The sequence below is a fragment of the Pseudopipra pipra genome, chromosome 2, assembly GCF_036250125.1.
Source record: "Pseudopipra pipra isolate bDixPip1 chromosome 2, bDixPip1.hap1, whole genome shotgun sequence".
NCBI lineage: Eukaryota > Metazoa > Chordata > Aves > Passeriformes > Pipridae > Pseudopipra > Pseudopipra pipra.
Genome location: NC_087550.1, coordinates 5,059,169 through 5,082,810, shown reverse-complemented (window position 1 = coordinate 5,082,810; position 23,642 = coordinate 5,059,169). Strand labels below are relative to the sequence as shown.

The window sequence follows — 23,642 nt, the reverse complement described above, 5'->3', positions numbered from 1 at the left end:
CTCAGAGCGGGAATGATGCTCCCCCTCAGGATGTTTCTGAGGAGAACGGTGTCTCTGATCCAAACCAAGTAAGCATCCTGTGGCCAGGGCTCACGCTCCCAGGGATGGTGTGGCTCCTCTAGCCAGCTCTCCTGGGCCCTCTCAGCCTTTGAGGCCCACATAGTGTGGTGGGAAGGGAAGCACTTGTCGGGGGAAACTTGGACATTTGCTCCCTCTGGCCACTCTCCCACGTGCCCCCTCCAGGCCAGAGGGTAGGACTTGGTGAACTGGAGCTTTTCCAAGGCATCTCAGTCCCTGTGGCAGGTGCCCTCGAGGCCAGACCATGGGACTTGATGGGCCGGAGAGTTCCCAAGTCTTCTGTTGCAGAAGCCTTCAAGGCACTTCTGCAGGACTTGGTGACCCAGAGCTTTTCTGTGCCATCTCTCCTGCAGGAAGCCATGGAGTTCGACAGAGGCGTGGAGAAGAGACCCTCCAGTGTGCCCCAGGTGTCCTGGGTGAAGGAGGAGGAGGAGGAGGAAGGCCCTAGAGTTGCCCCAGCAGATCAGCCTGAGGAGGTGGAGCAGTCCCAGCGCCTGCAGGAGGGTGAGTGGCACAACTGGGCCACAGGACTGGTGGCTGCAGCCAGATGGGCCTCTTCCCATCCCATTCCGTGTGGACATGGCCAAGGAAAGGGAGGGGGAAGAGGGCCCGGGACTGATCCCCCGGCAGCTCCATGCACTGGGCATCTAAGGGCTGGCCCTTCCAGTGGAGCACAGGGCCAGGCTGTGTTCTCTGGCCTCTCCTGCAGCCCCTCAGCTCTGACCACTCTCGCTCTTTACCAGATCCAAGCCAGGACAGCGGTGCAGACACCGACAGCAGGCCCGCTCAGAGCAGGAATGATGCTTCCCCTCAGGATGTTTCTGAGGAGACCGGTGTCTCTGATCCAAAGCAAGTAAGCATCCTGTGGTCAGGGCTCAAGCCCCCAGGGATGGTGTGGCCCCTCTAGCCAGCTCTCTTGGGCCCTCTCAGCCTTTGAGGCCCAGACAGTGTGGTAGGAAGGGAAGCACTTCTTGGGGGAAGTTGGGCAAATTGCTCCCTCTGGCCACTCTCCCACGTGCCCCTTCCAGGCCAGAGGGTGGGACTTGGTGAACTGGAGTTTTTCCAGGGTATCTCAGTCCCTGTGGCAGGTGCCCTCGAGGCCAGACCATGGAACTTGATGGGCCGGAGAGTTCCCAAGTCTTCTGTTGCAGGAGCCTTCAGGGCACTTCTGCAGGACTTGGTGACCCAGAGCTTTTCTGTGCCATCTCTCCTGCAGGAAGCCATGGAGTCCGACAGAGGCGTGGAGAAGAGACCCTCCAGTGTGCCCCAATTGGCCTGCGTGAAGGAGGAGGAAGGCCCTGGAGTTGCCCCAGAACAGCAGCCTGAAGAGGTGGAGCAGTCACAGCCTCTGCAGGAGGGTGAGTGGCACAACTGGGCCACAGGGCTGGTGGCTGCAGCCAGATGGGGCTCATCCCATCCCACACCCTGTGGACATGGCCAGGGAAGGGGAGGGGGGAACAGGGCCCGGGACTGTTCCCCCAGCAGGTCCATGCACTGAACATCCCGGGGCTGGCCCTGCCTGTGGAGCACAGGGCTGGGCTGTGTTCTCTGGCCTCTCCTGCAGCCCCTCAGCTCTGACCACTCTCACTCTTTACCAGATCCAGGCCGGGTCAGTGTTGCAGACACCGACAGCAGGCCCGCTCAGAGCGTGAATGATGCTCCTCCTCGGGAAGTTTCTGAGGAGAACGGTGTCTCTGATCCAAAGCAAGTAAGCATCCTGTGGCCAGGGCTCAAGCCCCCAGGGATGGTGTGGCTCCTCTAGCCAGCTCTTCTGGGGTCCTCTCAGGCTTTGAGGCCAGCACAGTGTGGTTGGAAGGGAAGCACTTCTCGGGGAAGCTGGGCGAGTTGGCCTCTTTTCCCCCATGCCTCCTCCAGGTTCCAGCCTTCGTCAGGAACGTGCACCAGAGACTGACAGGCAGTGTGACTCCAGAAGAGAAGCTGCTGATGGAATTTCTGAGTGTGACTGATGAACACCCTGCTGATGCTGTGGTGACCCTCCTGCACTGTGCCCCATCATGTGACAGGTACAGGACCCCCTGCCTTTGGAGCTTGGGGCTCACCAGACTTTAGAGCACATCACCCTGTCCATCCCGTCCCGTGTGGTCAGCAAGAGGGACGGAGAGTTCCAGGGCCCTCTGGCCCCTCTGTTTCCCAGCCCTGCCATGTCAGCCCCAGTCCTGCTGCCATGCTCCCTCCCTGCTCCTCAAGGCACTTTGGCCGGTACCCTCCTGACACAGAACTCTGGTTCCCACAGAGCTGCTGCCATCATGTGGAGGACCATCACCTCATCAGGAAGGACAGTGGTGAAGGTGCTGCCACAGCTGCTCTGTGTGATGGAGGACTGGCCACTGCACAGCATGTCCACCTCTGACGGGGACACAATGGATGTCTTTGCCCTGGCTGTGAGTTTCTGGAAAGGGCTCTTGCTCCCCGCCAGGTCACCTCTCCGGTGGCTCTCCATCCTCCCCCAGCACTGCATCTCCCTGCCTCAGGCACTGGGCTGGAAATGTAGGTTAGGGGCAGGTTCAGGGGCACCAGGCCAGGTGCTCCCCCTGCATCCTCCCTGGCATCTCTCTGCCACGCTCGGGCCCTGCCACATGGACATCTGGCACTGAGAGCTGTGTCCGGGTGGTTTATCTTTTGCAGGCAACCATGGTGATCTGGGACATTCTGCAGATGTTCTGGTTCCCAGAGTCTTGGATAGAGTATTCCCCCCATCTCCTCGTGGCTCTGCTCTTCCAAGTTCTCATCAGCACAGAGCAGATACCAGAGGAGGTCAACACCTTCTGGAGGGGATGCCGGGAGCAACACAACCTTCCCACCGAGCCCAACAGGTGCTCCATCCCAGTCCTCCTCTGCCTTCTGTGCCCTTGGGGCTGGGTCAGGGCTCCCAGCATGACCTGGGCTTTGCTCTGCACACAGGTTTGTGGTGCTGACCCTGAAGGCCCTGCTTTGCCATCTGGAGTGTGAGGAAGTTGTGGTTTCAATGGAACGCAAGTGCGGCTGGGACACGCTCCTCAGCGCTGACACCCACCACTACGCCGTGGGTCTGCTGGCCAGGTGAGACCCCCTTGTCCCCACTGCCCCTGTCATTTCTGCCTGCGCACGGGGCACCCCTACAGTGCCCGTGGTCATGGGCCAGAGGGCCTTTCACTGAGGGATGGGCAAGCAGAGTGGAAAAGGCTGAGAGAGGCGGGTGCACAGGAGGAGCCAGCTCCCAGAGTGCTCTTGTCCTGGGGAAAGACCAGGCCTATGCGAGTCCATCCTGGGAGAGGTTTGCCCACCGGGCTCAGGGTCAATGGGTGCCTTTTTCCCCCTGGCAGGGAGATGAGCCGTGTCTCCGGCCTCTTGTGTTCCCGGATCACACTCCACCTGCTGGAGCTGCTGAGCAGGGAGGAGCCCCACTTGGAGGTCCTCATCGTGGCATTCCTGGTGGAGGTGAGCCTGATGGCGAGCGCTGCCTGGCCGAGCTGCTTCCACCTCTCTGCCCACTTGGAGGGCCCAGCCCTGTGTGGGTCTGGGCTCCTGTCAGCCGGGCACCCCGTCACTGCTCCGTGCCTTTCAGGTTTTGGACTGCCTGGACATGAGTGACTGGGGAGAGAGCATTCTGCAGAGCCTTTCAAGGCACCTCAGGAGTGAGTGCCCAGAGAGGCGGCACCTGGCGCTCCGAGGCCTCCTGGTGCTCAGCCAGGATCCTGCGATGGTGAGAAGGGGCAGTTGGCTGAAGCCATGCTGGGACCCTGGGGTGGGGAACGCAGTTGCTTGGGCTTGGCTGGGCTTCGGGAGCTGTGGCAGCTGCTCCCAGCTCTGCTGCCTCCCCACTCAGCTGCCCGAGTCCCTCGGGACAGGCCTTTGGTCTCTGGGCCCCGTGGCAGCACATGGGGCTGCCCCGCCAGAGCAGGGTTGGGGCTGCAGCCGTTCATGGCTTCCCAGAACAGCACTGTGTTCCTCATAGGTTGATGGTGTGCAGAGCCTGACTCAAAGCCTCCTGGAACTACTGTGGGATGCAGACGAAGAGCTGGTCAGGATGGCCCTCTCTGTATTCCTCAATCAAGTCCAGGCTAGAGGCATCCCAATCTCCACCCCCACTGCCCTGGATCTGGCTGAGGCACTCCAGACACTCTTGGGCTACGTAAGGCTCTGTGCCCTCCCCACAGGCACTGGGTGCTGCCAGGAAACTGTAGCCTGTGGATTTGCAGGCCTGTGCCCCAGTGAGCCTGGAGCAACTGGTGCTGAGATCTTTTTCTCTTCCTTTCCATCAGGACAACATCCACGTGCAGCTGCTCTCCACTCGCCTCTTCCGAAAGATGTTGAAGTTGGTAGTGGAGGAGGGAAAACAACCCCTGCAGACGCACGTGATCCAGAGCCTGCTGCCACTCTTCTTCCTCTCGCATGATGAGAACGAGCACCTGGCAGACGTGAGGACTTCCTGAACTCTGGTGACCCCGTGGGAGGGGGCAGGGCTGCCTCCTGCCCTGGCACCTCCTGGGCTCCAGCCTCCTCCTGATCTTGGTGCAGGGACATGGGTCCTGTGCCCTGGGCTGTGGTGCCATGTCCTGCTCCCTGTTGCTCTGCAGGCCTCTTGGGAAGTGCTGATTCGTGCACTCAGATTCCTGAAGAGAAGGGATCTCAAGAACCTGCTGGAGGCGGACAAGCCGTGGCGGTTCTGCAACTGCCTGGTAAGGATGGCAATGAAGGCCCAGCCCCAAGCTTGAGCAGCCCCCAGTCCTCGACGGCCAGTGTGTGGGGCTGGCACTGTGCCCCTGCCCACTGCTGCAGCCGCCTGTTGGACAGCAGCCTGCGCCCCACCCGCTGCTGCCTTGCCTGGGGCATGTGGGCTCCTCTGCAGGCTCCTCTGCCCCTGAGCCAGGGGGCTGCTGGAGCCCCAGCCCAGCTGGGCTGTGGGGCAGGGCGACCCCACGGCTGCCGGGGAGCAGCCAGCCCTCTGCTCCCTCCAAAGCCGGCCCCAGCGGCTGCTGCCCGGGCCTCAGGGCTGTGTGGGCAGGGGAGGCCAGTGCTGGGCACAGGCAGCGCCCGGCCAGTGGGCAGAGCCACAGCCAACCCTTCCCAACGTACCCTGGTGCTCTCTCCAGGTGGAAAGCGAGAAGAAACGAGTGGTGGAGTTCATGTGGCAGGCCCTGCCATACCTGGAGAGCCCACAGGAGCCCCTGCAAGAGTTGGCCCTCAGGTTCATTGGTGAGCCACAAGGTCCCTCCCCGCCCCGCTGCAGCTCGGCCCCAGCCCCAGCTGCTGCAGCGGCAGCAGGACGCGGGCCAGGGATGTGCTGGGGAGCCCCGAGTGCCCCAGCAGCTGCTGCCGCCCTCTGCCAGCCCAGCTCTGGGGTGTCCCGAGGCGGGAAGGCCCCGGGCTCAGCTCTGCCAGGGCAGGAGGGCGTGTGGCCGGGCCGGCAGCGCCGCTGGGAGGGGAGCTGTGCCGCTGGGGCCCTGACAGCATCTGTGTTCCCAGGGATCGCCGCCAAGTACCTGAGAAAGGGGCAGGAGGAGGATGAGCTCATCATAGAGGTCATCATTGACAGTGAGTGCGGGCAGTGGGCTGTCAGCAGGGGCTGGTGGGAGGAGCACAGAGCCTGGGCAGGGAGTTGCAATCCTGCCCCAACTGTGGAGGGCTCTGCTCCCTGCACGGACAGAACAGAGAGCGATTTCGGGGGCACGGGGTGATCAGTGGCCAGCACCTTCTGGCTGATCCCGTTGGGCCCTGCTCCCTCCTGGCAGTGGCAAGAGCTGGGTGGGAAGGCCCTGCCAGGAGGGGCTCCTCGGGTCCCTGCAGATGCTGGCTCTGATCTTGGCTCCCTTCTTTTCTGTTCCAGCCCTTCAAGGCATGACTGCTGACAGCCCTGCCATCTCAAGGCGTGCAGCTGAAACCTTGAAAATCATCAGGGATATCCAGAAATCAAAACCTAAACCGACACCGAAATCTAAATCCACCAGATTCCGGTAGCCTCCATTCCTCTCTGTTCCAGCCCTTAGAGGAATGACCAATGACCTCAGACTCGCCATCGCAGGCCTGGCCATTCAAAACTATACATGCTAAGAGCTGTACAAACAGCTCCCTGCTCCAAACTCCAGCAGCTCCAAGACTGGCTCTGAAGAGGAAAATGCCTCTTTTCTGCAAGGATGGCCTTTTACACCAGTGTGGGACTAACAAATACATCTATACATCTTATGAAACATAGAGACCCAGGAAGTTTTTTTTAGTCTGGTGTCCACACAGGGGAAGGGGGGAAAAGGGCCCTTGTGCTCAGGAACACTTGCCAAGGAGTGCAGTGGGGAAGGGAAAGTACCCAAAAGGCCCTTGGTATTGTGGGGTTCTGCTGGAGCCTCAACACTTCCAGCAGAGCGCATGGCCAGATCCTGGAGCTGTGGGGATCCCTGAGAACCTGATCCTCAGAGGTGGCTACAAGGCCTGTGCCAGCCAGGAAGCAGCATCTGTGGCCTGCCCGTGTGTTGCTGTCTGGTTTGCTGAGGGCTGGGAGGTGCCTCCGGAGGTGGCTCCTGAGGAGCTCCTTCAGGGCTGCGCTGGTGCTGGGCAGGTTGGTGGGGCTGGGGGAGACCCTGTGGGGAAAGGGCTGTTGTTCTCTTTTTTCAACCCTGCGCTGTAGTTTCCAGTCCAATTCAAAAAATTCCATACAGACAAAAATTCCTCCCAGACCAGAGCTGCCAGGATAGAAAGCTCTTGCTGCCCATGGAGTGCCCAGGCTGGTCCAGCAAGTGCACCTGAATGCCAAAGGTTCCAGGCTTTCTTTCCTGGGGGTAAGGGCTGTTGTTTCATTTTTCAGCCCTGCACTCAAACTACCAGCCCGACTCCTAAAATTGCATACAGACGAAGAGTCCTCCCAGGAGAAAGGTGCCACCACAGAAAGCTCTTGCTGCCCACCCAGTGCCCAAGCTGGCCCAAAAACTGCACCAGAGAGTCAAAGGTTGCAGGCTTTCTTTCCTGGGGGAAGGGGCTGCTGTTCCCTTTTTCAGCCCTGCGCTGCAATTGCTGGTCCCACCTCCCCAAAACTGATACAAATGAAGATTCCTGCCAGACAAAAGGTGCCACCACAGAAAGGTCTTGCTGCCCAAGAAGTGCCCAGGCTGCATCTACAAGGGAACGACAGACCTTCCACCCAGGAAAGAAAGCCCTTACCCTACATCTCTCATGTGCAGTTGGTGGGCCAGTTTTGGTATTCTGTGGGCATAAAGAGCTTTCTGTCCTGGCACCTTTTGTCCTGGAGGAATCTTTGTATTTGATTGTGGGAGTGTCCCTGCCCAAAGGGAAGAACCTTTTTGCAATGATTACATTCACAGCTGGAAGTGCCAACAGTTTTTCCACCAAAGCAAGCTGTGCAGCCCTCCAGTGCCTGTGTAGGATGTGCCTGGGAGGTAAATGCAGGCAGGAATGTCTTTCCTTTCACACTTCCACCTATGGACCAGTTTGCTGGACAGGCTACACAGGGCTTGGGCATGCTGTGCTGCCCTCAGGGCTTCTGCTGCTGCAGATCTTGCAGGAAATTTGTAAGAGGGAACTGGTTTGGGTCAAGAAGTATTTGGGAATTTTTTCTGTTGGAGGCTGAGGATTCACTGTTGGCTACACAAATACTTCTTGTAAGGCAGATAAAAAATAATGTGAAAACAATGATGTTATATTCATGTGAAAAGTTTAGGATAAACATTACACATCTGGAGCAATTAGATGGGATCTTCTTGGGCAATCTGGAAGATCTGTGCAGGATGCCTCCACAATGGCAGTGCAGGAAACAGGCCGTGATGGTATATTTTCATATATATCTACATTACACATTTGCTCAGCTTGAGGTCTAATGTGCTGTTGCTGTTGCCAAAGCCTGTGTGTTTCCAGTATTGTCATTCCTGCTATGGATCTGCTTTCCATGGCAGGATTTCCTGGAAGAGTATCAAAGCTGTCTTAGCTCTGATACGTTTTCTGGCAGCCAACTGTCTGCCCAAGTACCCACTCACTCCGGGAGATTCCAGTCACCCAGTGTGCAGTGTGTCACCAGCTTCCCCAGCTCTGGAACTGGGACCTTGGCAAATGCAGCTTTTTGAAAAAGCAAGAGACATCATCATGCTATGAGTAAACAAGCTGGGACCAGGAAAAATAAATACAGAAATAAAAAATAAAGTAAGTAAATATAAATAAATAAACCAGAGAGACATTCAGGCTTTCAAATTTATTCGCATTTCCTTGACCAATAACCTTGACCAAGCAGTGACCAAGCATTTACCTTGTGACATTTTTTTTGCCACCACAAGTGATCCCTTTGAACCGACTTTCCAAATAAAAACTCAGTTCATTAAATGACAGACAAACCCAGTGAATGTAAATGGAAAACGCTTCTTATTTGGGAAAGTGGCAAAAGTAATCTTGATTCTTTTTTGGAGCTGTGAACACTTTCTATCTGTGTCCCTGAACATTCTTGATTCAAACTCCTTAGCCTGAACCTAAGGATGTTTCCATGCTTGATTCATCTGAGACTGACAGCATTCCTATGTACGTCTGTTTTGGCACAGCTGATTCCTTTTATTCCCGTGTGTCTCAGTGTTCCAGGTCCCTGGACCTGTGCTGAGGATCACTGCTGCAAACAGGCATGTGCAGCTTCTCCTCACCTTAATATTCAACCTCAAGCCAAAGGGAGAAGGAGGGGGGGCAAAACCCCAAACTCATGTGCAACATAAAGCAGAACCAGATTCTGCTGAAGATGTGTTTGGCTTGTTCTCCTGACAAAGTTTTCTAAAATCTCTCAAAGCCTGTGTTCATCACGCAGGCAGTTCTGCAGAAAGCAGCTGATTACAGCAGGTCTGTGTGAGGCAGAGGTGTGTGGGTGTCACATGAAGGGCACAGCTTGTGCCAGAGATCCTGCTCATCCACCCAGGAGGTGGCTGTAAGACACTGGGTTTGGGACATTGTTCCTGTGCTGCCTCAGGGACTAGGGAGCAAATTTTCTCCAAAATAAAGGTCCCATGAGGAGTCATGGACAGCTGACAAGGGTGAGGGGTTTTTCTTGAGGTGTTGACGATGTACAACCTACAAAGCCCCATCAGCCTTGCTTCTTGCTTTCTCCTGTTCCCTACTCCACTGCTTAACCATATTTTTCCCCCGGTTACCATCTGAGGACAGAGGCTGCTGAGGTGCACACAGGTTGCCCAGGTTGCAGCAAGTGAAACAAGGATAGGAGATACCTGAAGGTGATTGGTGCCAATTCCTACAAAAATGGACCACAAGTGGAGAACAAACAGAAAGGTTGATTGAAGAGGAATGATTTAATGTAGATAGAGACTGGATAATACCTCAGGTGGGAGCTGCTGTCTGCTCAGGTGGGTGACAAAGGGCTCCCTTAGTGACCAAACTGCTTCTATGCTACTACAGGAGGAACTTATGCGTGGGATTGCCCCAGTGAAGCACTGCACAGTCCAGCTGAAAAAGAACCAGACATGTGAAAGTTTTTCATTAGCAGTTTTGCTGCTAACCAAACCAGCCCAGGTTCGAGGCAGAAGTCTGTTTTGGAAACTTCTAACCCTTTCCTCTACTGCTGTTGCATTGTTTTCAAAGTATGATTCTACCCTCATACGCAAAATAACGTCTCGCTTACAAGGATTTTTGCTCATATGTACAAACCCCAGTAAAGAAAGTTGAACACAATATATACACTGGGAAATATAATCCTGGAATACGTGTCAATGACGTGATTGTTCTGTAAAATAATCCTGCCCACGTTTCCCTTCAGAGATTTCTTCAAGCGAGTTGGTTCCTCATTGGAGATGTTGGTTTCGCTCGTCCGAGTCTCATTCTCCTCACAGGGGTCTGAGAAACCAGACAGGTCCATGTCATCCGTGTCATGAAAGCAGCCATCAAAAGCCATGGCTTGCACTGCATCCATATACACTCCTGAGGCCTGGCAACAAAGAATAGTTAGTCTGTGTCTACAGGAGACATTTCAGTAAATTATAAACAAATAAAAGAGGAAGTAAAGAAAGCTCTCCCTTCATTGTCGTTCCCTCTTAGAGAGCATATGGAGAAGAGGGTTATCTCACAGTATGGCAGTCTGTGGGCAGGACGTGAGCAAGGAAGGGGGTACACGTGATAAAATACTCCTGTCTGACTGATTATTGCCAGCTGCTGGCTGGCAATACGTGCCCCAGCTTCTGAAACAGAAGAGTCAAACTCTCTCCTGTAGGTCTGCACTGCTGGAGCTGTGGGAAATGACTTCAAACATTTCCATCAGATCATACGAGCAACACATGCACCCTTTCTGTGGTTTTCCCCTTGTGATATTCCAGCAAATGAGTTTACATGGGGGGATATTCTTGAAGCAAAAGTTTTAAGCGAGCGCTTCACAGAAAGCAGATGTTTAACTTGCGACCATTTCTGCTTCAGGCACACTTTTCTAAAAGTGACCTTGTCTTGGGACAAAAAGGCATCATTAAACCCACCTTTCCAATTGAAAATAGCAAAGCAGGAAGAGGAGAAATGGACTCTGCTTCACAGAAAACAGGAAGGAATATCACATGAGTGCATTCTGGGGTCTGTTCCAGAGACAGGCAAAACGCTTTTTTAATATTTGAGATTTGGAATTGAGATAGGTATTTGAGAACAGAAGGAAGGTTACCTTCCACTGAGGGGGGAAAAAAGGGAGAAAAAAATCAGGAGGTGAGTATTCCCTAATATCTGCTAAAAGAAAAGGAAGGGAAAAAAAGCACAGGGCTTCTCAGGATCTCAGAGAGAATGATACATTTCCTCCCTTCAACCAAGTCAAAAAAAGGTGAGATATGGAGTGACACAGAGATAGTTACTGTTCTGTTATCACAGTGGTGTATGGGGATTACTCTGTGGCTTCTATGGTGCCTTCTGAAGGCAACAAAACACAGAGGACTGTACCTTGCCCCTTTTTTTGAGTTGCTTTCTCTCTTCAATCGTGGTGAGATAGTTCACTGCTGCATATTCAATGACGGACAGGAAGACAAAAAGGAAGCTGATCCACAAATACACATCCACAGCCTTTATGTAAGACACTTGAGGCATTGAGGCACTTACTCCTGTCATGATGGTTGACATTGTCAGCACTGTAGTTATACCTGCCAAAGAAAGAGTTATCCTAACACTGACCAGCTGGTTCTGTGCAGCTCATCACCGTCCCTTGGACAGCTCGGCTTTGTGAGGGCGTACGACTGACACCGCCTTTAACTTCATCACACAGGCTCTGAGAAGTGGAGTGAACCATGAAGGACCCATCACAAGCAATGCTGAAACCAGTAAATCATCCCTCTGCTCAGTGCATGCAGTTAGAGCTGCAGCACAGCAGGGAAACAAGGATGGTGTTTGAGAAGCATAAGGAGCACATTTCTGTGGCAGCTTTGGGCACCGCTGTGGAGAAGGGAAAGCAGGTGTTTGTGGGCTTCCCTCACTTCCCAGAGCCAGGGTCACCACTGCACACTTTCTTGTCCAGGAGAATCCCTAAACGATCACCAATTCCCCCCACCAATCCTTTCTCAAACTGTACTTTTTGAGAACACTTACCAGCTTGTATGTCTCGGTCGCTCTCTGAAAACAATCAGCAGAAAAATGCTACATCCATTGAAACTAAGAAAAAAATTACTGTTTACTTCAGTGTGACCAGAATTTCACCCTCATCTTTTCGATCTCTCCTCTTACATCAGCTATTCCTCTCATTTTGGTTTGTTCCATCTCAGAAAAAAAACCCCAACACCTGACTCAGGCCCTGCTTTTAAAGAAGTGAAGACATCTCAAGTGAGACAGCCCCGGCCTGTCAGCTGGGTCTCAGAGCAGCCCTTCTCCAGTTCTACACTAGTTCAAGTCCACTGGAACACACAAAAGTTTTCCCTCTCCCTCTTTCCTTAGGCTGAAAGGTGGAGTTTGAAATATATACCATATAAGAGGAAATCAATTTATTTAAAATACATATACTCTAGGCTTGGGAGCTAAGCTTTTTAAACTTTGTTGTTAACATTGCCTATAAATTATTTACACTTACACTAATGAAGTGTGCTTTATTCATAGAACTCCTGATGAATAACCTTCTGCAGAAATCCATATATAAAGAACATGATCAGCAAAACCATCTTGTCAACATTAAAAATGGCCTACTGAGATTTAAAAAGTTGTTTTTAAAGGTGAAGTTAAATTTCTTATAAATAAAAGGAATTAGCAAATGCATTAATAAAAGTAGGAAGAAGGTACCATAATTTGTTTTCAGATTAACAAACAGATTTATATCCCATGTATTAATAGCTTTACTGCGCCAATACAAAAGGGATCTGAGGTACCTACAGTCCCATTTTTTCTAGACTGAGAAAGCTGTAGATAAAAATAGAGGGCTTTTTCACTTATCTAAGGAATATAACATACAGTTGGCTTCTGGGACCAGCACCAGTGAGAAGAAAGTACAGGAGCTTCTTTACTAGTTATTAAACTAAGACTTGCAGGACTCAGATATATTATGGTTACATTAGATATCTTAGCAAATTTCCATCAGATCTTCAGAGATGATTCTTTCAGAATTTTTGGAAAAATATACTCATTCCAAGGCCATCAGAATTAAATTCCCAACAAAGGCAGTCTTGAAGTGGCATTCACTGAAAAAACCAATAAACTTCTAGAAAAAAACCACTGTAATTGGTCCTTTTCTCCTGAGCTGAGGTGTTCAGAACTAAAACTGAGAGAGCAGAAGGATGCCCAACTTATTCTTTGGCTTCCACAGAAGACTGTGCCTTGCACAGTTAAGACATCAAATATTTTGAAGGTGCCCAACAAAGGAAGGCTTTGCTACAATGGGCAACTGGTTCTAACTTGGCAGGAAGATAAGAAATGTTTCTAGATAAAAAGAAGAGCTGCAGAGTTTTTAGACAGATTGTGCTATGCCTAACGAACCATGGATTTGGGAAGGGATCTGACTACCTGTTTGCTGGGAAGAGGGAAGGAAAAAAAACAGGCTTTGCAATTAAGTAAAATTCTACATCAGGAAGTCTGCAGAATCATCCCTTTTTGCTTCTGTGGTGTGTGAGCTCTTTTCTAATGTAACAAAGCCAGTCTGAACAAACATTCCATTTCCAAATGTAGAGGTTGACTAAAGGTAGTGACAACAGTGGCAATAATAGTGTTGTTGAGGCAATTACCTGATATACTTGCTTATGTCCTGTGTAAATAAGAAGCTAAAGTAACTTCAAAGCCTCTCCCCCCTCCATTCCATACTTCCCAAAGAATACCCATTAAAGATTCACCTAGTGATACCCTGGCAGGAACAGCTCTTCTGTCAATCCAAAATGAAACCCAAGACAGCATCACCATCAGCATGGCTGGGAAATAGGACTGTAGCACAAAAAAGAAAATGTGTCTCCGGAGAGCAAAGTTGATAAAAAGTCGATTGTACCAACCTGTTGAAAAAAAGAGAGAGGAACAGGGTGGGGAGGAAGAGAAGAGAGTTGTGTTATTTGTGAGCTGTTTGCTGGACCCCTCCCTCCAGCAGGAGCGGTGTATCCACATCAGGAACAGTAAATGCCTAAGAAAACTTGTCACCACCTTAGTTTTACACAGTGCTTTGCAAACTGCCCTCTGTACCTCATTAAAACACTGCTGCCTTGGGAGTGAAGCATCACGACCACGCACATAAAATACTGTTATAACTGAGGTTAGGAAATGGGAAAGATTAAACCGACATCAGGTGAAACTGCCAGGAGAACACACACAGGATATAATTTCCCAACGAAGCCAACACGCTGCCTCCTCCAAAAAGCATCCTGCCTTCTCTCACGCTGCAAATACCCTGCAAGAAGCAGCCCCCCCCGTTCCCCTCGGTCGGAGCAACTTGCCATCGCAGTGCTGACTTCAGAGGAGAGAGTGCCATCTAGTGAATTTTGGGGCGTGCTCTGCCTGTGCAGCACAGCTTGTGTGCTGTGCCTCCTGCCACAGCAGGGAAACCAATATAAAAGCGAGGTGAAAATAAGGCAAAAAGTGGGTGGCTGCCTGTCCACGACATCCATGAGCCCATGCTGGAGCAGTCACACCATCACAACGAGTGACTTTATAGAAAAGAATATATCAAAATTAACCCCAAATAATATTAAACACACTCTGTTGTGTTTTCAGTTGTGGAGAAAGTTTTTTGTTTGAAGAATCTCTACAGTGGATTTAATTGTTGCTCCTTTGGAGCCAGGGAACTCGAAAAGCCTAAACACTACACTGAGATTCACAGGAAAGGATGTGTGGAACCTGAAATGCAAAAAGCTGCTTTATGAGTAGCATTTTTGTCCATTTTTTTCAAGAGATTTTAGGGGGAGATGACTCACATTAGAGTTGTGCCAATTGTTCCCCACTACTATTTACTTGGAGGGTAAGTTTTCTTCCAACAAAAAGCAAAATAAAAGAGCAAGAGAAAGTGGAACTTCCTGAGCAAAACAAAACCTCAAAGCCAAAGAAAAGCTTAAGTCTACAAAGGACAGCATTCTAACAGATATGCTACTAAGCATTATTCAGGTACTTCCCAGTGGTCTCTGCAACTTAAAGGTGAAAGGAAAGACATTTTTTATGTTGCTGAGTTGAGGTCATCATCAAAACATTTGCATGTGAGTGTTAAGCAGTTACACTTTGCGAAGTCAAAGCTGCTGCAAAGCCCTGGGCACAGGGGCACTGTGAGGGTGCACTGCTGAGCATGAGGCTGTATCTGCTTGCCTAAGTGTTTTTTGATGAGAATGGCAAGGCAGAGAGAAGCCAGCTGAGTTCCCAGAACCCAGTTTGAACACACAGTGACAGCAGTCTGGTAGAAACATCCCAGTCTCCCTCTTGCAACAAAGACAAATGTGAAGTCGCTCTCAGCAAGGCACAGTTATCGTGGTCAGGTGTCGCTCGCCTCTTCTCACAGGGCAGTGGCTCTGGAGAGCTGCAGCTCTGTTCTCAGCTCATACAGGAGCAAGAGATAAGGAGGAAGAACCTGATCAAGCTGTGAATTCCTCATTGCTTAGGCTGCATCACAATTTAAACTGGAATTTCTGCACTCAGTGTCACCCACCGCCACCTCCACTGGCTCTTTTTGAAATGCAAAAAGAAGCCAACCTCTAAATAAAATACAGTCAATAAATCTATTTACTGCTTTCCTGTATGGCTTAAAGGCTTTTTTTTTTCCCAAAGTGTTATGCACTTCATTTTATTACATGGAATAATTTCTATTTTATGAATTTGTCTTGATATAAAGGGCAATATCCAAGCTGAAATGAATTGACTCAGACTAGGATGGACAGTAGCAAGCATGCTATTTTCTCTGGTTAAAAATATATGGTTAGACTACTTACATAGAGAAATATTTCAAGGTTTATGATTGCATGTAAAAGTACAAAGAAAACAAACCCCACCTTGCATGAAATCAAGACTACAATAAACTCCTAAAGCCTTGTGCAGTTTGCCAGAACGTATAGTTCAAGATCTATAGGGAGAAATAAAAACCTGCCTTGGGCAGATTAACCTGGATTTAAACTATGTAGTACTGACATAAAGGGATTTTTTTTCTGCAACTTTATGTATACACACAGAACATAAAGCAAACCATGAATTAGACCTCAACAGGTAATAGATGGTCTCAGGTGGAAATCCTCCAGTTAGAGGACTTTTAATGACATTATACAGCTAAAAAAATAAGGATATTTTAGCCAATAAAACACACTGGGATTCCTCTTGTTTGCTTTCTAGTATTTGACCCTTCCAGATTTGCATTTTCAAGATTTTCTGTATAGCCAGGACACAAAGATTCCTGTAAATTCAATACTCTAGTGGCTTCCAGAGAAGTACCACAATTCTGCTAGAGCTCACAACAGCATGTGTGCATTTTTTTTCAGGTTCTTAATGTCAGATATTAAGTTAAAGTATTATTATGATCTCTTCTTCTGATAATAAAGTGCTGTATTAGCAATGTAAAGAGAACCAAGGCCCCAGACTGACAGAGCAGTGTGACTGACAGACCTCATTTTAACTGATCTCTCAGTAGCAACAGTCATTTATTAGCAATGAATTTGCATGTGAAAGACATTCTGCATGATTGTGTCTTGTGCTTGTCTCTCCTAAAGAGGGGCTTACTATACCAGTACTGCTGTAAAAAGCTAATCCACTGGAAGCACTGAATTCTTCGATGAAAAACTGGGAGAGGGAGATTTGCTCATCTGTGGTCAGGGACTTGTTTCCATGTTTCCAGTACAACATCAGATCATCTTCATTGTATGCATCTATGAGAAAGCAGAAACTAAAGTTATAAAGTCACTGAAGTTATGAAGTTACTAAAGTAAGTCACCCCTTCTGCTGGAATAACGCTTCTGTTTTCCTTTCTTAGGGAGAGGAGACCACTCAATCCAGGAAAGCCCCAAAGAAACATTTTTTTTTTTTACATCAATTTGCCAGTTAGTTGGCATGAAAAAAATTTGCAAAGACCATATTCCAGCCTGTTCCAAGTGCAGGCCAGCCCTGTGCCCTGCCAGCAGCTTCCCTGACAGATGGGAGACATGGGTGTGCTCAGGGTCACAGGGCACACGGGATCAGAGCTCTGGAACTGTCACTGAGCAGATCTGTTCCCTTTTCCAAGACTAAACAACAAACCAGCATCCCAGTTTTACTTATAATCCAAATAAGAATAACATTTGAAATGTGAAAAGGCATATTGACATCTTATTTTACTTTTAGCTTGCACTTTTTTCTCATGGAACAAAAGCCCAAACGTGGGGGTTTTTGACAGATTTTTAGATTTAGGCCTTGGAATATTAACCCAGGGGAAGCAAAGCAGGGTGCATCATAGTTTTTCTATCTTTCCAAAGCTCACTGAGTTCTGTAAAGATCTCAAGCTGTTTACAGCTTAGCATGTACATGTTGAAGGGTTCAGGTCACACATCAGAATAAGTGAAAGGGGTGTTATGAGCGCTGGGAAGAATGCACATGTGAAGAACAATTATGAATTAAACTTACAGCTTTCCAGTTCTAAAGAACAGTTCTGAGTGTCCAGAGGAAACCTACTGAAATCCATGAAACACATAGCAGAAACTGTTATTCTGCAGAAAGGAACAGAAAAACAGAAATAAAATGAAAAATTCCACATTTCCTTAGAGCTGTGCAGACATCTTAGTGAGATCCCCAGCCAATCTGCTTCTTAGAATCCTAATGATTGAGTTTTTCTGCCCTTTCAGTTTCTCCTGAAATTGCTTCAAGGTGGTGAGATAAAGTTAAATCAGTGAGAGATCACCTTTTTTTTAAACAGAAATAGCCTTTATTATTAAATAAAATACCTTAGATTTTTAAACCCTTTACTGGCCTGATCCTTCATTATCCTTTCACGTTTTGCTTTGAAGGGTTACACTTAGGAAGATTAACAAAGGGAGTTCACATTTCTTGACTTTCTCATAGATTGAAGTAGATAATATTACAGATTAGAGCAGATATTATTGCAAGTGCTATTTTCCCAGCTAGAATGGTTATAATATGTAATTGCATAGAAAGATAAGCTGCAATGTCTGGAAGCTTACTCTCTTCTTCAACATCAAGGAAATGAAATGTTTTATGCCCTAAAAAGCTTAAGGAAATCTAGGTAAGGACTATTTTGCATTCCACCTGTTTTTTTCACAAATGTTCTGAGGATAAACAACCCCTTGGCATTTTAACCAATAAACAACAAAAAAAACCCAAACCTGCTAGAGGCAGCAATTTAAATATGGTACCTATCACCAAATTTCCATTTCTTGTCACAGCTTGCATGTCACTTGATATTTTAGTTCAACTTTTCAGTTTTCCCCAAACATAATCCTACAACAATTTAAGTAAGGGTTATACTGATTATATAAGTGATATTTGAAAACTTGCAGTCAGCAGTCACTCTGTAGCTGAATTTTTACAAGTGTAAGATTTTGCTGGCTTGAAATAAGATTGTAAGAGTGGTGCATGGATATGTGTTGTTTCCTTCTTTTAGCTATTGACCAAGGGATCAGGGGAACAACAGGAAAAGAAAGACTATTTTAGCAACAAATCTGGATTTTTATTTCACTTTGCTTCACTAAAATCCTGGATGCTGAGCACTGAAGAAAAACTGTGGAATAAGCAGATTTATTGCACATAAGTATTTGGAATATAATCTGCTCATTGCATGTAAAACTGGCAATACAAAAAGGGTGTCCTAGTGAACATCTGATTCTTTAAGAACATACACATTAACACCATTTCTGTCCTTCCCATCACATGCTCCCTGTGGTTTGTGCACAATTTCTTGTGCACATTAATCTTGATGACACTTCACCTCTCCAGCCACCTGCCAGGAAGTGTTTGCCCATCTTATGCCCCTTTGCCCCTCTTCCTTCCCCCAGCTGAATGTGTCACACCCCCCACATGGAGAATCCCTGATAAAAGCCTTACTGCAGTAGTGTAGTTCCTCTGGTCACTCCCCCTCTCTCAAGAATCATGGAAATTAATAAACAGAACAATAAAAAGCATACTTCACCTCATTGTTTCTTACTGGTCAGTGTGATTCTTGAACATGCACTACTTTAAAGTGGTGCATTGCTCTTTGGGAGGGTCCTGCATGCCCTCATGAAAGAGCAGATAAATTCATTAATTGCTGGAACAATTATTACACAGCCAAAAATCTCAGGGGCTTCCATAAATCTTCAGACTATCCAGATTAGATGAAATATCACCTCTGTGTACAGGGCTAATTAGTAACCAACTGGAGAACTGTGATTTCTACAATGCATGGCCCTCAGAGTCCTTACCCTTGGGGGAAAATCCCTCCTCCATTAAAACTATTCCTGCCATATCTTCCAAATTTGCTTCATAAAGCAAAGCAGTAACATGCAGATGGAAGAGAGACACATTTAGTGACCTTGTTATTCCAGTTCTGGAGCTGCTGTTTCACTTTGCAGTTCCTTGTAGTCACACAACATGCCTGCCTAACACTGCTGGTATCAGCACCAATAATCTGCTTCCTGTGCCTGTCTAGAGCCCTGAGGAATATCAATGGTATGTTTATGGGTATCCCAGGAAGAAAATAGCTGACATAGTTTTAAAATACTCAGCTAAAAAGGAAAAAAAACCCTGTTTTTTTTCCTTTGCTAATAATATAAATAATAATATACAATAATAAATAATAACATAAATAATAAATACTCAGCAGTAAATCTACTGCAATCTTGCTAGTACCACTAGCAATGAATTAACACCTGATAAACTGCCACTATCCTGTGACAGGAAAAAATATGTGAAGGACAGAAAAACATGTTATCAAGCCTAAATTTCTTTCCCACTGCTACACTGGTCACCAGTTCCCCATTAATCCCTGCTGGATTAATGCCAGTCCAGTAGGAGAATCTTCACTGCAAGTATTTCCAGTAATTTCTCACTGCCCAGACTATTGGCCCCCAGTTGCAGTGATGTATTTTCTTACCTCAGGCTGAAGAGAACGTTGCCATCAGGGTATACTCTGAGCATGATGTTTTCCACAGTTGTATCATGGATGAAAGATCTTTTGGAGTGCACAAAAAACACATCAGGTACCCAGATCTTTTTGATCAGTCGCCCGTCGAAGGTCATGCTCTTGTTTTTGTTACTGCGAAATGAAAGTCTCTCGTCCTTCCAGTAATGTCTGAGATACAAAGTCATTGTGAAGTCCTTTGTTTCATGAAAAATAAAAGAAGAAAATGCTTGTTTTAGTTACATGCAATAGAAGACAGAACAAATTAATCAACTCATGCAAAGGATCAGTTTCTTCTCTGGATATTATCTGAAGGATCCTCAATGAGGGGAATCAAACACCACTCAATGAGTTAAAATACAAGCTGGAACTACCACTGAGATACTGGTTGTTTGCCTTGGCACTGGTGGCTGAGTCTGAGGTTCATACTTCATTTATATTTAGGTAATAATCCAGTGGTCTTCTGGACTGGACCAGCAGTGAAGTGATAAAGAAGCTTTGAAACCAGCCAAAGACCGATGGAAAAAGGCTTCCCCTGGAAATCTTCAAAACTTCTCTGAGAATGGACTGTGGTTCCTTTACAAAGGGATTGGTTTGAGTTCTTCATGAGCAATAGGCCAATTTTTAAAATCCATAAATCTGTACCATCTTGTGCCAATATGGTACAGTGGGTTTAGATTAGCACATTTATGAATTAAGTGCATCACAAAGAAACAATATGAAGAATCTCATAAGAGTAGGCAATTAGATTTTACAATATATCTTTTTTAATATAAAAGATTGTTGCAAATATTTTATCATCCTATTTAGAGCAACACCATGACTGCAAATATACATGTGGAAAGAGATGAAGAGGATGCTGCAAACTCAGTCTGAGCTTCTGCAGAGCCTGACTGCTCTGTGTTCACCTCTATCACTTTTGGCATCATTCACCTCACCATAACAAGTGCTTCTGATAAGAATACTGGGAAGATATTTAGGTCTTCCCCTGTAGTATGACCTGCATGCTTCAAGGCAAGGTTCTACTCTTTAAGGGTCTGTCTTCTTTAACTCTATTATTCTATATCATCCATCTGGATATTTCTGAGACCTTGAATTTTGACTGAAATCCTTCATTCTGATTCTACTCATCCACTTACCATGTCAACTTCAGATATGCTGTCAATGCTTTCTACCTGCACATCAATGCCCACAGGTATTGGTGACCCTGCAATGTAACAGAACAAGTGGTGAGGAGCATAAATCCACATTTTGAAAGGGAAGATTGTGCATTAGCAACATGCAGAGAGTTCCCCATCCCAGCATTCACTACAGTCTTTCCAGCTTAGCACACTGAATGAGGAAGTCCACAGCAACAAAATAAAACCCGGTGCCAAACAGTTGTAAAAATAAGTACAAAATCTTCAGTGATCTGTTTGCAGCCAGACTAGTTGTTATTGGCATTGCAGTTTGGACAGCAATGAACAGCATCCTTGTGATGTCAAAGGGAAGGAACTCCTTGGAGTGCTATTTAGAACAGGGAAAAGCTGAATAAATATATTAAATACATCAAAGATTGCAAAGCTTTCATAACCGGTTCCAATGCTTATTGCCACACTTGTAACTTTATTTTATACACCACCCCACTATTTCATGTCACTGAAAAAGGCTGTGAGTCTTTAGCAAAGTGGGATCTGAATGAACAAATTATAAACATGTATTTGCATTTTTAGAATGAAGTGACTACAAATCAGTTAAAAATTACAGCCAAGTGGGAAACTATTTCCACTCTTGTCAGTGTACACTATCAAGAATGATGGATCCAGTTCTCCATGGGTTATGTACCTCTGCAATTTTCAGCAAGCACATCATTCCACTAATTGACTGATCACTTCCCTACAGAGGAGGGAGAGAGGAATATGTATGTGTGTGTACACACCATACACCCCACCCCCAAGAATATTTTGCATTTGGCATGAAAATCAGTAGGAATTATAGTACGTGAGATTCCCATTACACTTGTAAAAAACAGTCGGTTAAAATATTTTTAAAGCACACATTTCAAATAACCTACTAAAGACACAACTAGAAAGAAGTCTGAACAGCAGCAGATAGAAACAGCTTTTCTAATTTGTCTTTCTCTTTTTCTTGTCTTTTCCTTTTAGCAGTGCCAAGTCAAAATAGTCCAGAAACATCGCTCCCGTGATATCCAGCCACAATACTGTGTCTCTTTTGGGAATTATCCTTAAAATAGCAGCCTTTGAGGATTACACAGCTGCCTCCAGTTCTTACCAGTGGGGATCTTGAACTATTTTAGAGGCATAATCCCTCGATTTGACTTGTATTTTTTAATGGAGAGTTTGACCCTGTACAGAACAGATGAAGATGCCCTGTGCATGGGAAAGCAAGATAAGATGTGTTTAGAGTTAGCAGGGCACAGCAGAACATATTTAGGCACTGACAAGAGCTGTGCTGGCTGGCTTGGAAATCCTTTGAGGGGAATGCATCACTCAGTGGCCAAAGCCCAAAACAAGGCTTGGGACTCCAGAGTGCAAAGTTCAACTGGTTTATTAGTAAAACACAAGCCAGCACTTCAGAAAATGCTGCTTCTTTGGGAGAATTTGGATTTATACCTGATGTGAACATCGTTCACAAATGGCATTTGCACATCATTTAAATGCAAAGAGTTTCTGTTGAATTATGTGGGGGGAACAGGAGGAGAGTGGAGCAACTCCCAACATGAAAAAAAGTTTTACCATTTTCTAAGCCAAGGACAAACCTAAAGCAAACCAAGTTAAATGTCTACCATCAACATTCCTCAAACAAGACAAGGAGCTACCCACAAATCATATCCCAGAATAGGACGACTAATTTTCTAAGCCATCTGCCACATGCAGAGAGGAAAAGGCTTTCCTTAGTGACAGCTGCTCAAAGTGTGATGATGGCAGTCCTAATATCTCTTGGAATTTCAAAAATTACAGACAGTTTCTTACTAAACAAGCATTTTTCCAGTGTGGGCACAGTTTCATTCAGTAATTCACCCCCCTCTGGGTAGATATAAACTGATCCCAGAAGCAGAAATCAGTGGCAGCTTATGATGATGATGGTTGCATGCACACAAACCAAAGTGCCACTTACACATGAACTCACACAGGGACATGTGACTCTCTGAAAGGAAGCTTGCACTGCATTGGCAGCTCTCATAAAACCAACTCAGTGGGGACAACGAACAGCATAAAAGAGATCAAAACCTATGGCCAGGAGAAATACAGGAAACTATTCCAAAGTGAATGGAAAAAAAAGGGAACAGTTACAATTAAATTTATTCCTGATTAGTGGAAATGCTAGAACTGTGAAACAGACTCTTCAACAAGAGATTCCTCTTCTCTGTCTGGAGAAAGACAAAAGACTGCACCCACGATGCTTAAGGAGAAAATATTGTTTTATTCCTGCATTCACCTGCATTCAGCCCAGACGGTTATTAAACCACATCCCCCCCCAGCCCTGACCTGTTATTGACAGATCACAGCAGCTGCAAATATTTCCTTCCTATTCTGACTCTATTTTGGCAATAAGTGTAAGGAGATAATAAAGACATTCATCACTGCACATGTACACAGCCCTGATCTCTTCAGTGTTCAATTTTCTCATCTGGAGTACTTTCATATTGTTGTCACTAACACACACATAACACCCCTCCCAAGATACCTGCTGGTCTTACTTCTGGCTTTCTGGGAACATTCCTTTCTGTGATCAAAAACCAAGTCCACCAGAAACAGTAATACCTAGCTATCAGGAACAGGTTGCTGAGAACTGTATTTTCTTCCTCCTTGGATTTGTTTTACCACAAGAGGACATTTTTAAAAAATATCATTTCAATAAGCATTGGAAAGATTCCTAAACCAGCCCCTGCATCTGCATCACATCTTTCTCCCTGCTATAGTGAGAATTTCAATCTCTGGCTGACCATCAGACAACAGCAGCAAAGTCACTTTTAAAAAAAGTAACCAGAGCAAAGCTGTGGGTTTTATTTCCCAGTTTGACAAAACTGGGGATGGCAGAGAGGATTTTGTTATTAAATTGAGCAGCTTCAGTTGCTTCTGGAGAGTCACTAGAAATCATT

At 47.0% G+C, this 23,642-nt stretch overlaps 2 protein-coding genes across 3 annotated transcripts in view; one reads left to right on the top strand and one right to left on the bottom strand.

The window, feature by feature from the left end:
- Positions 1-332: 332 nt before the first annotated feature.
- On the top strand, positions 333-6,266 carry LOC135407038 (uncharacterized). Its single transcript, XM_064641728.1, has 16 exons — positions 333-582; positions 822-931; positions 1,295-1,436; positions 1,683-1,786; positions 1,954-2,102; positions 2,333-2,480; positions 2,725-2,912; positions 3,001-3,138; positions 3,402-3,516; positions 3,644-3,781; positions 4,034-4,210; positions 4,341-4,496; positions 4,656-4,757; positions 5,172-5,274; positions 5,545-5,613; positions 5,906-6,266. Exons 1-16 carry the CDS (start codon positions 333-335, stop codon positions 6,034-6,036), a joined length of 2,220 nt encoding a protein of 739 aa, XP_064497798.1. The 3' UTR covers positions 6,037-6,266.
- Positions 6,267-8,254: 1,988 nt separating this feature from the next.
- Positions 8,255-23,642, bottom strand: part of GABRR3 (gamma-aminobutyric acid type A receptor subunit rho3) — a 33,583-nt gene continuing 18,195 nt past the window's right edge. For both annotated transcript variants that reach the window (XM_064643596.1, XM_064643605.1), the window contains 7 exons: positions 20,680-20,747; positions 19,514-19,737; positions 17,053-17,135; positions 16,182-16,322; positions 13,335-13,487; positions 10,975-11,171; positions 8,255-9,991 (listed from right to left, as the gene is read on the bottom strand). In XM_064643596.1, the coding sequence (XP_064499666.1) occupies positions 9,701-9,991; positions 10,975-11,171; positions 13,335-13,487; positions 16,182-16,322; positions 17,053-17,135; positions 19,514-19,737; positions 20,680-20,747 (1,157 nt within the window). In that variant the 3' untranslated portion in view covers positions 8,255-9,700. The remainder of the gene's footprint in view (positions 9,992-10,974; positions 11,172-13,334; positions 13,488-16,181; positions 16,323-17,052; positions 17,136-19,513; positions 19,738-20,679; positions 20,748-23,642) is intronic.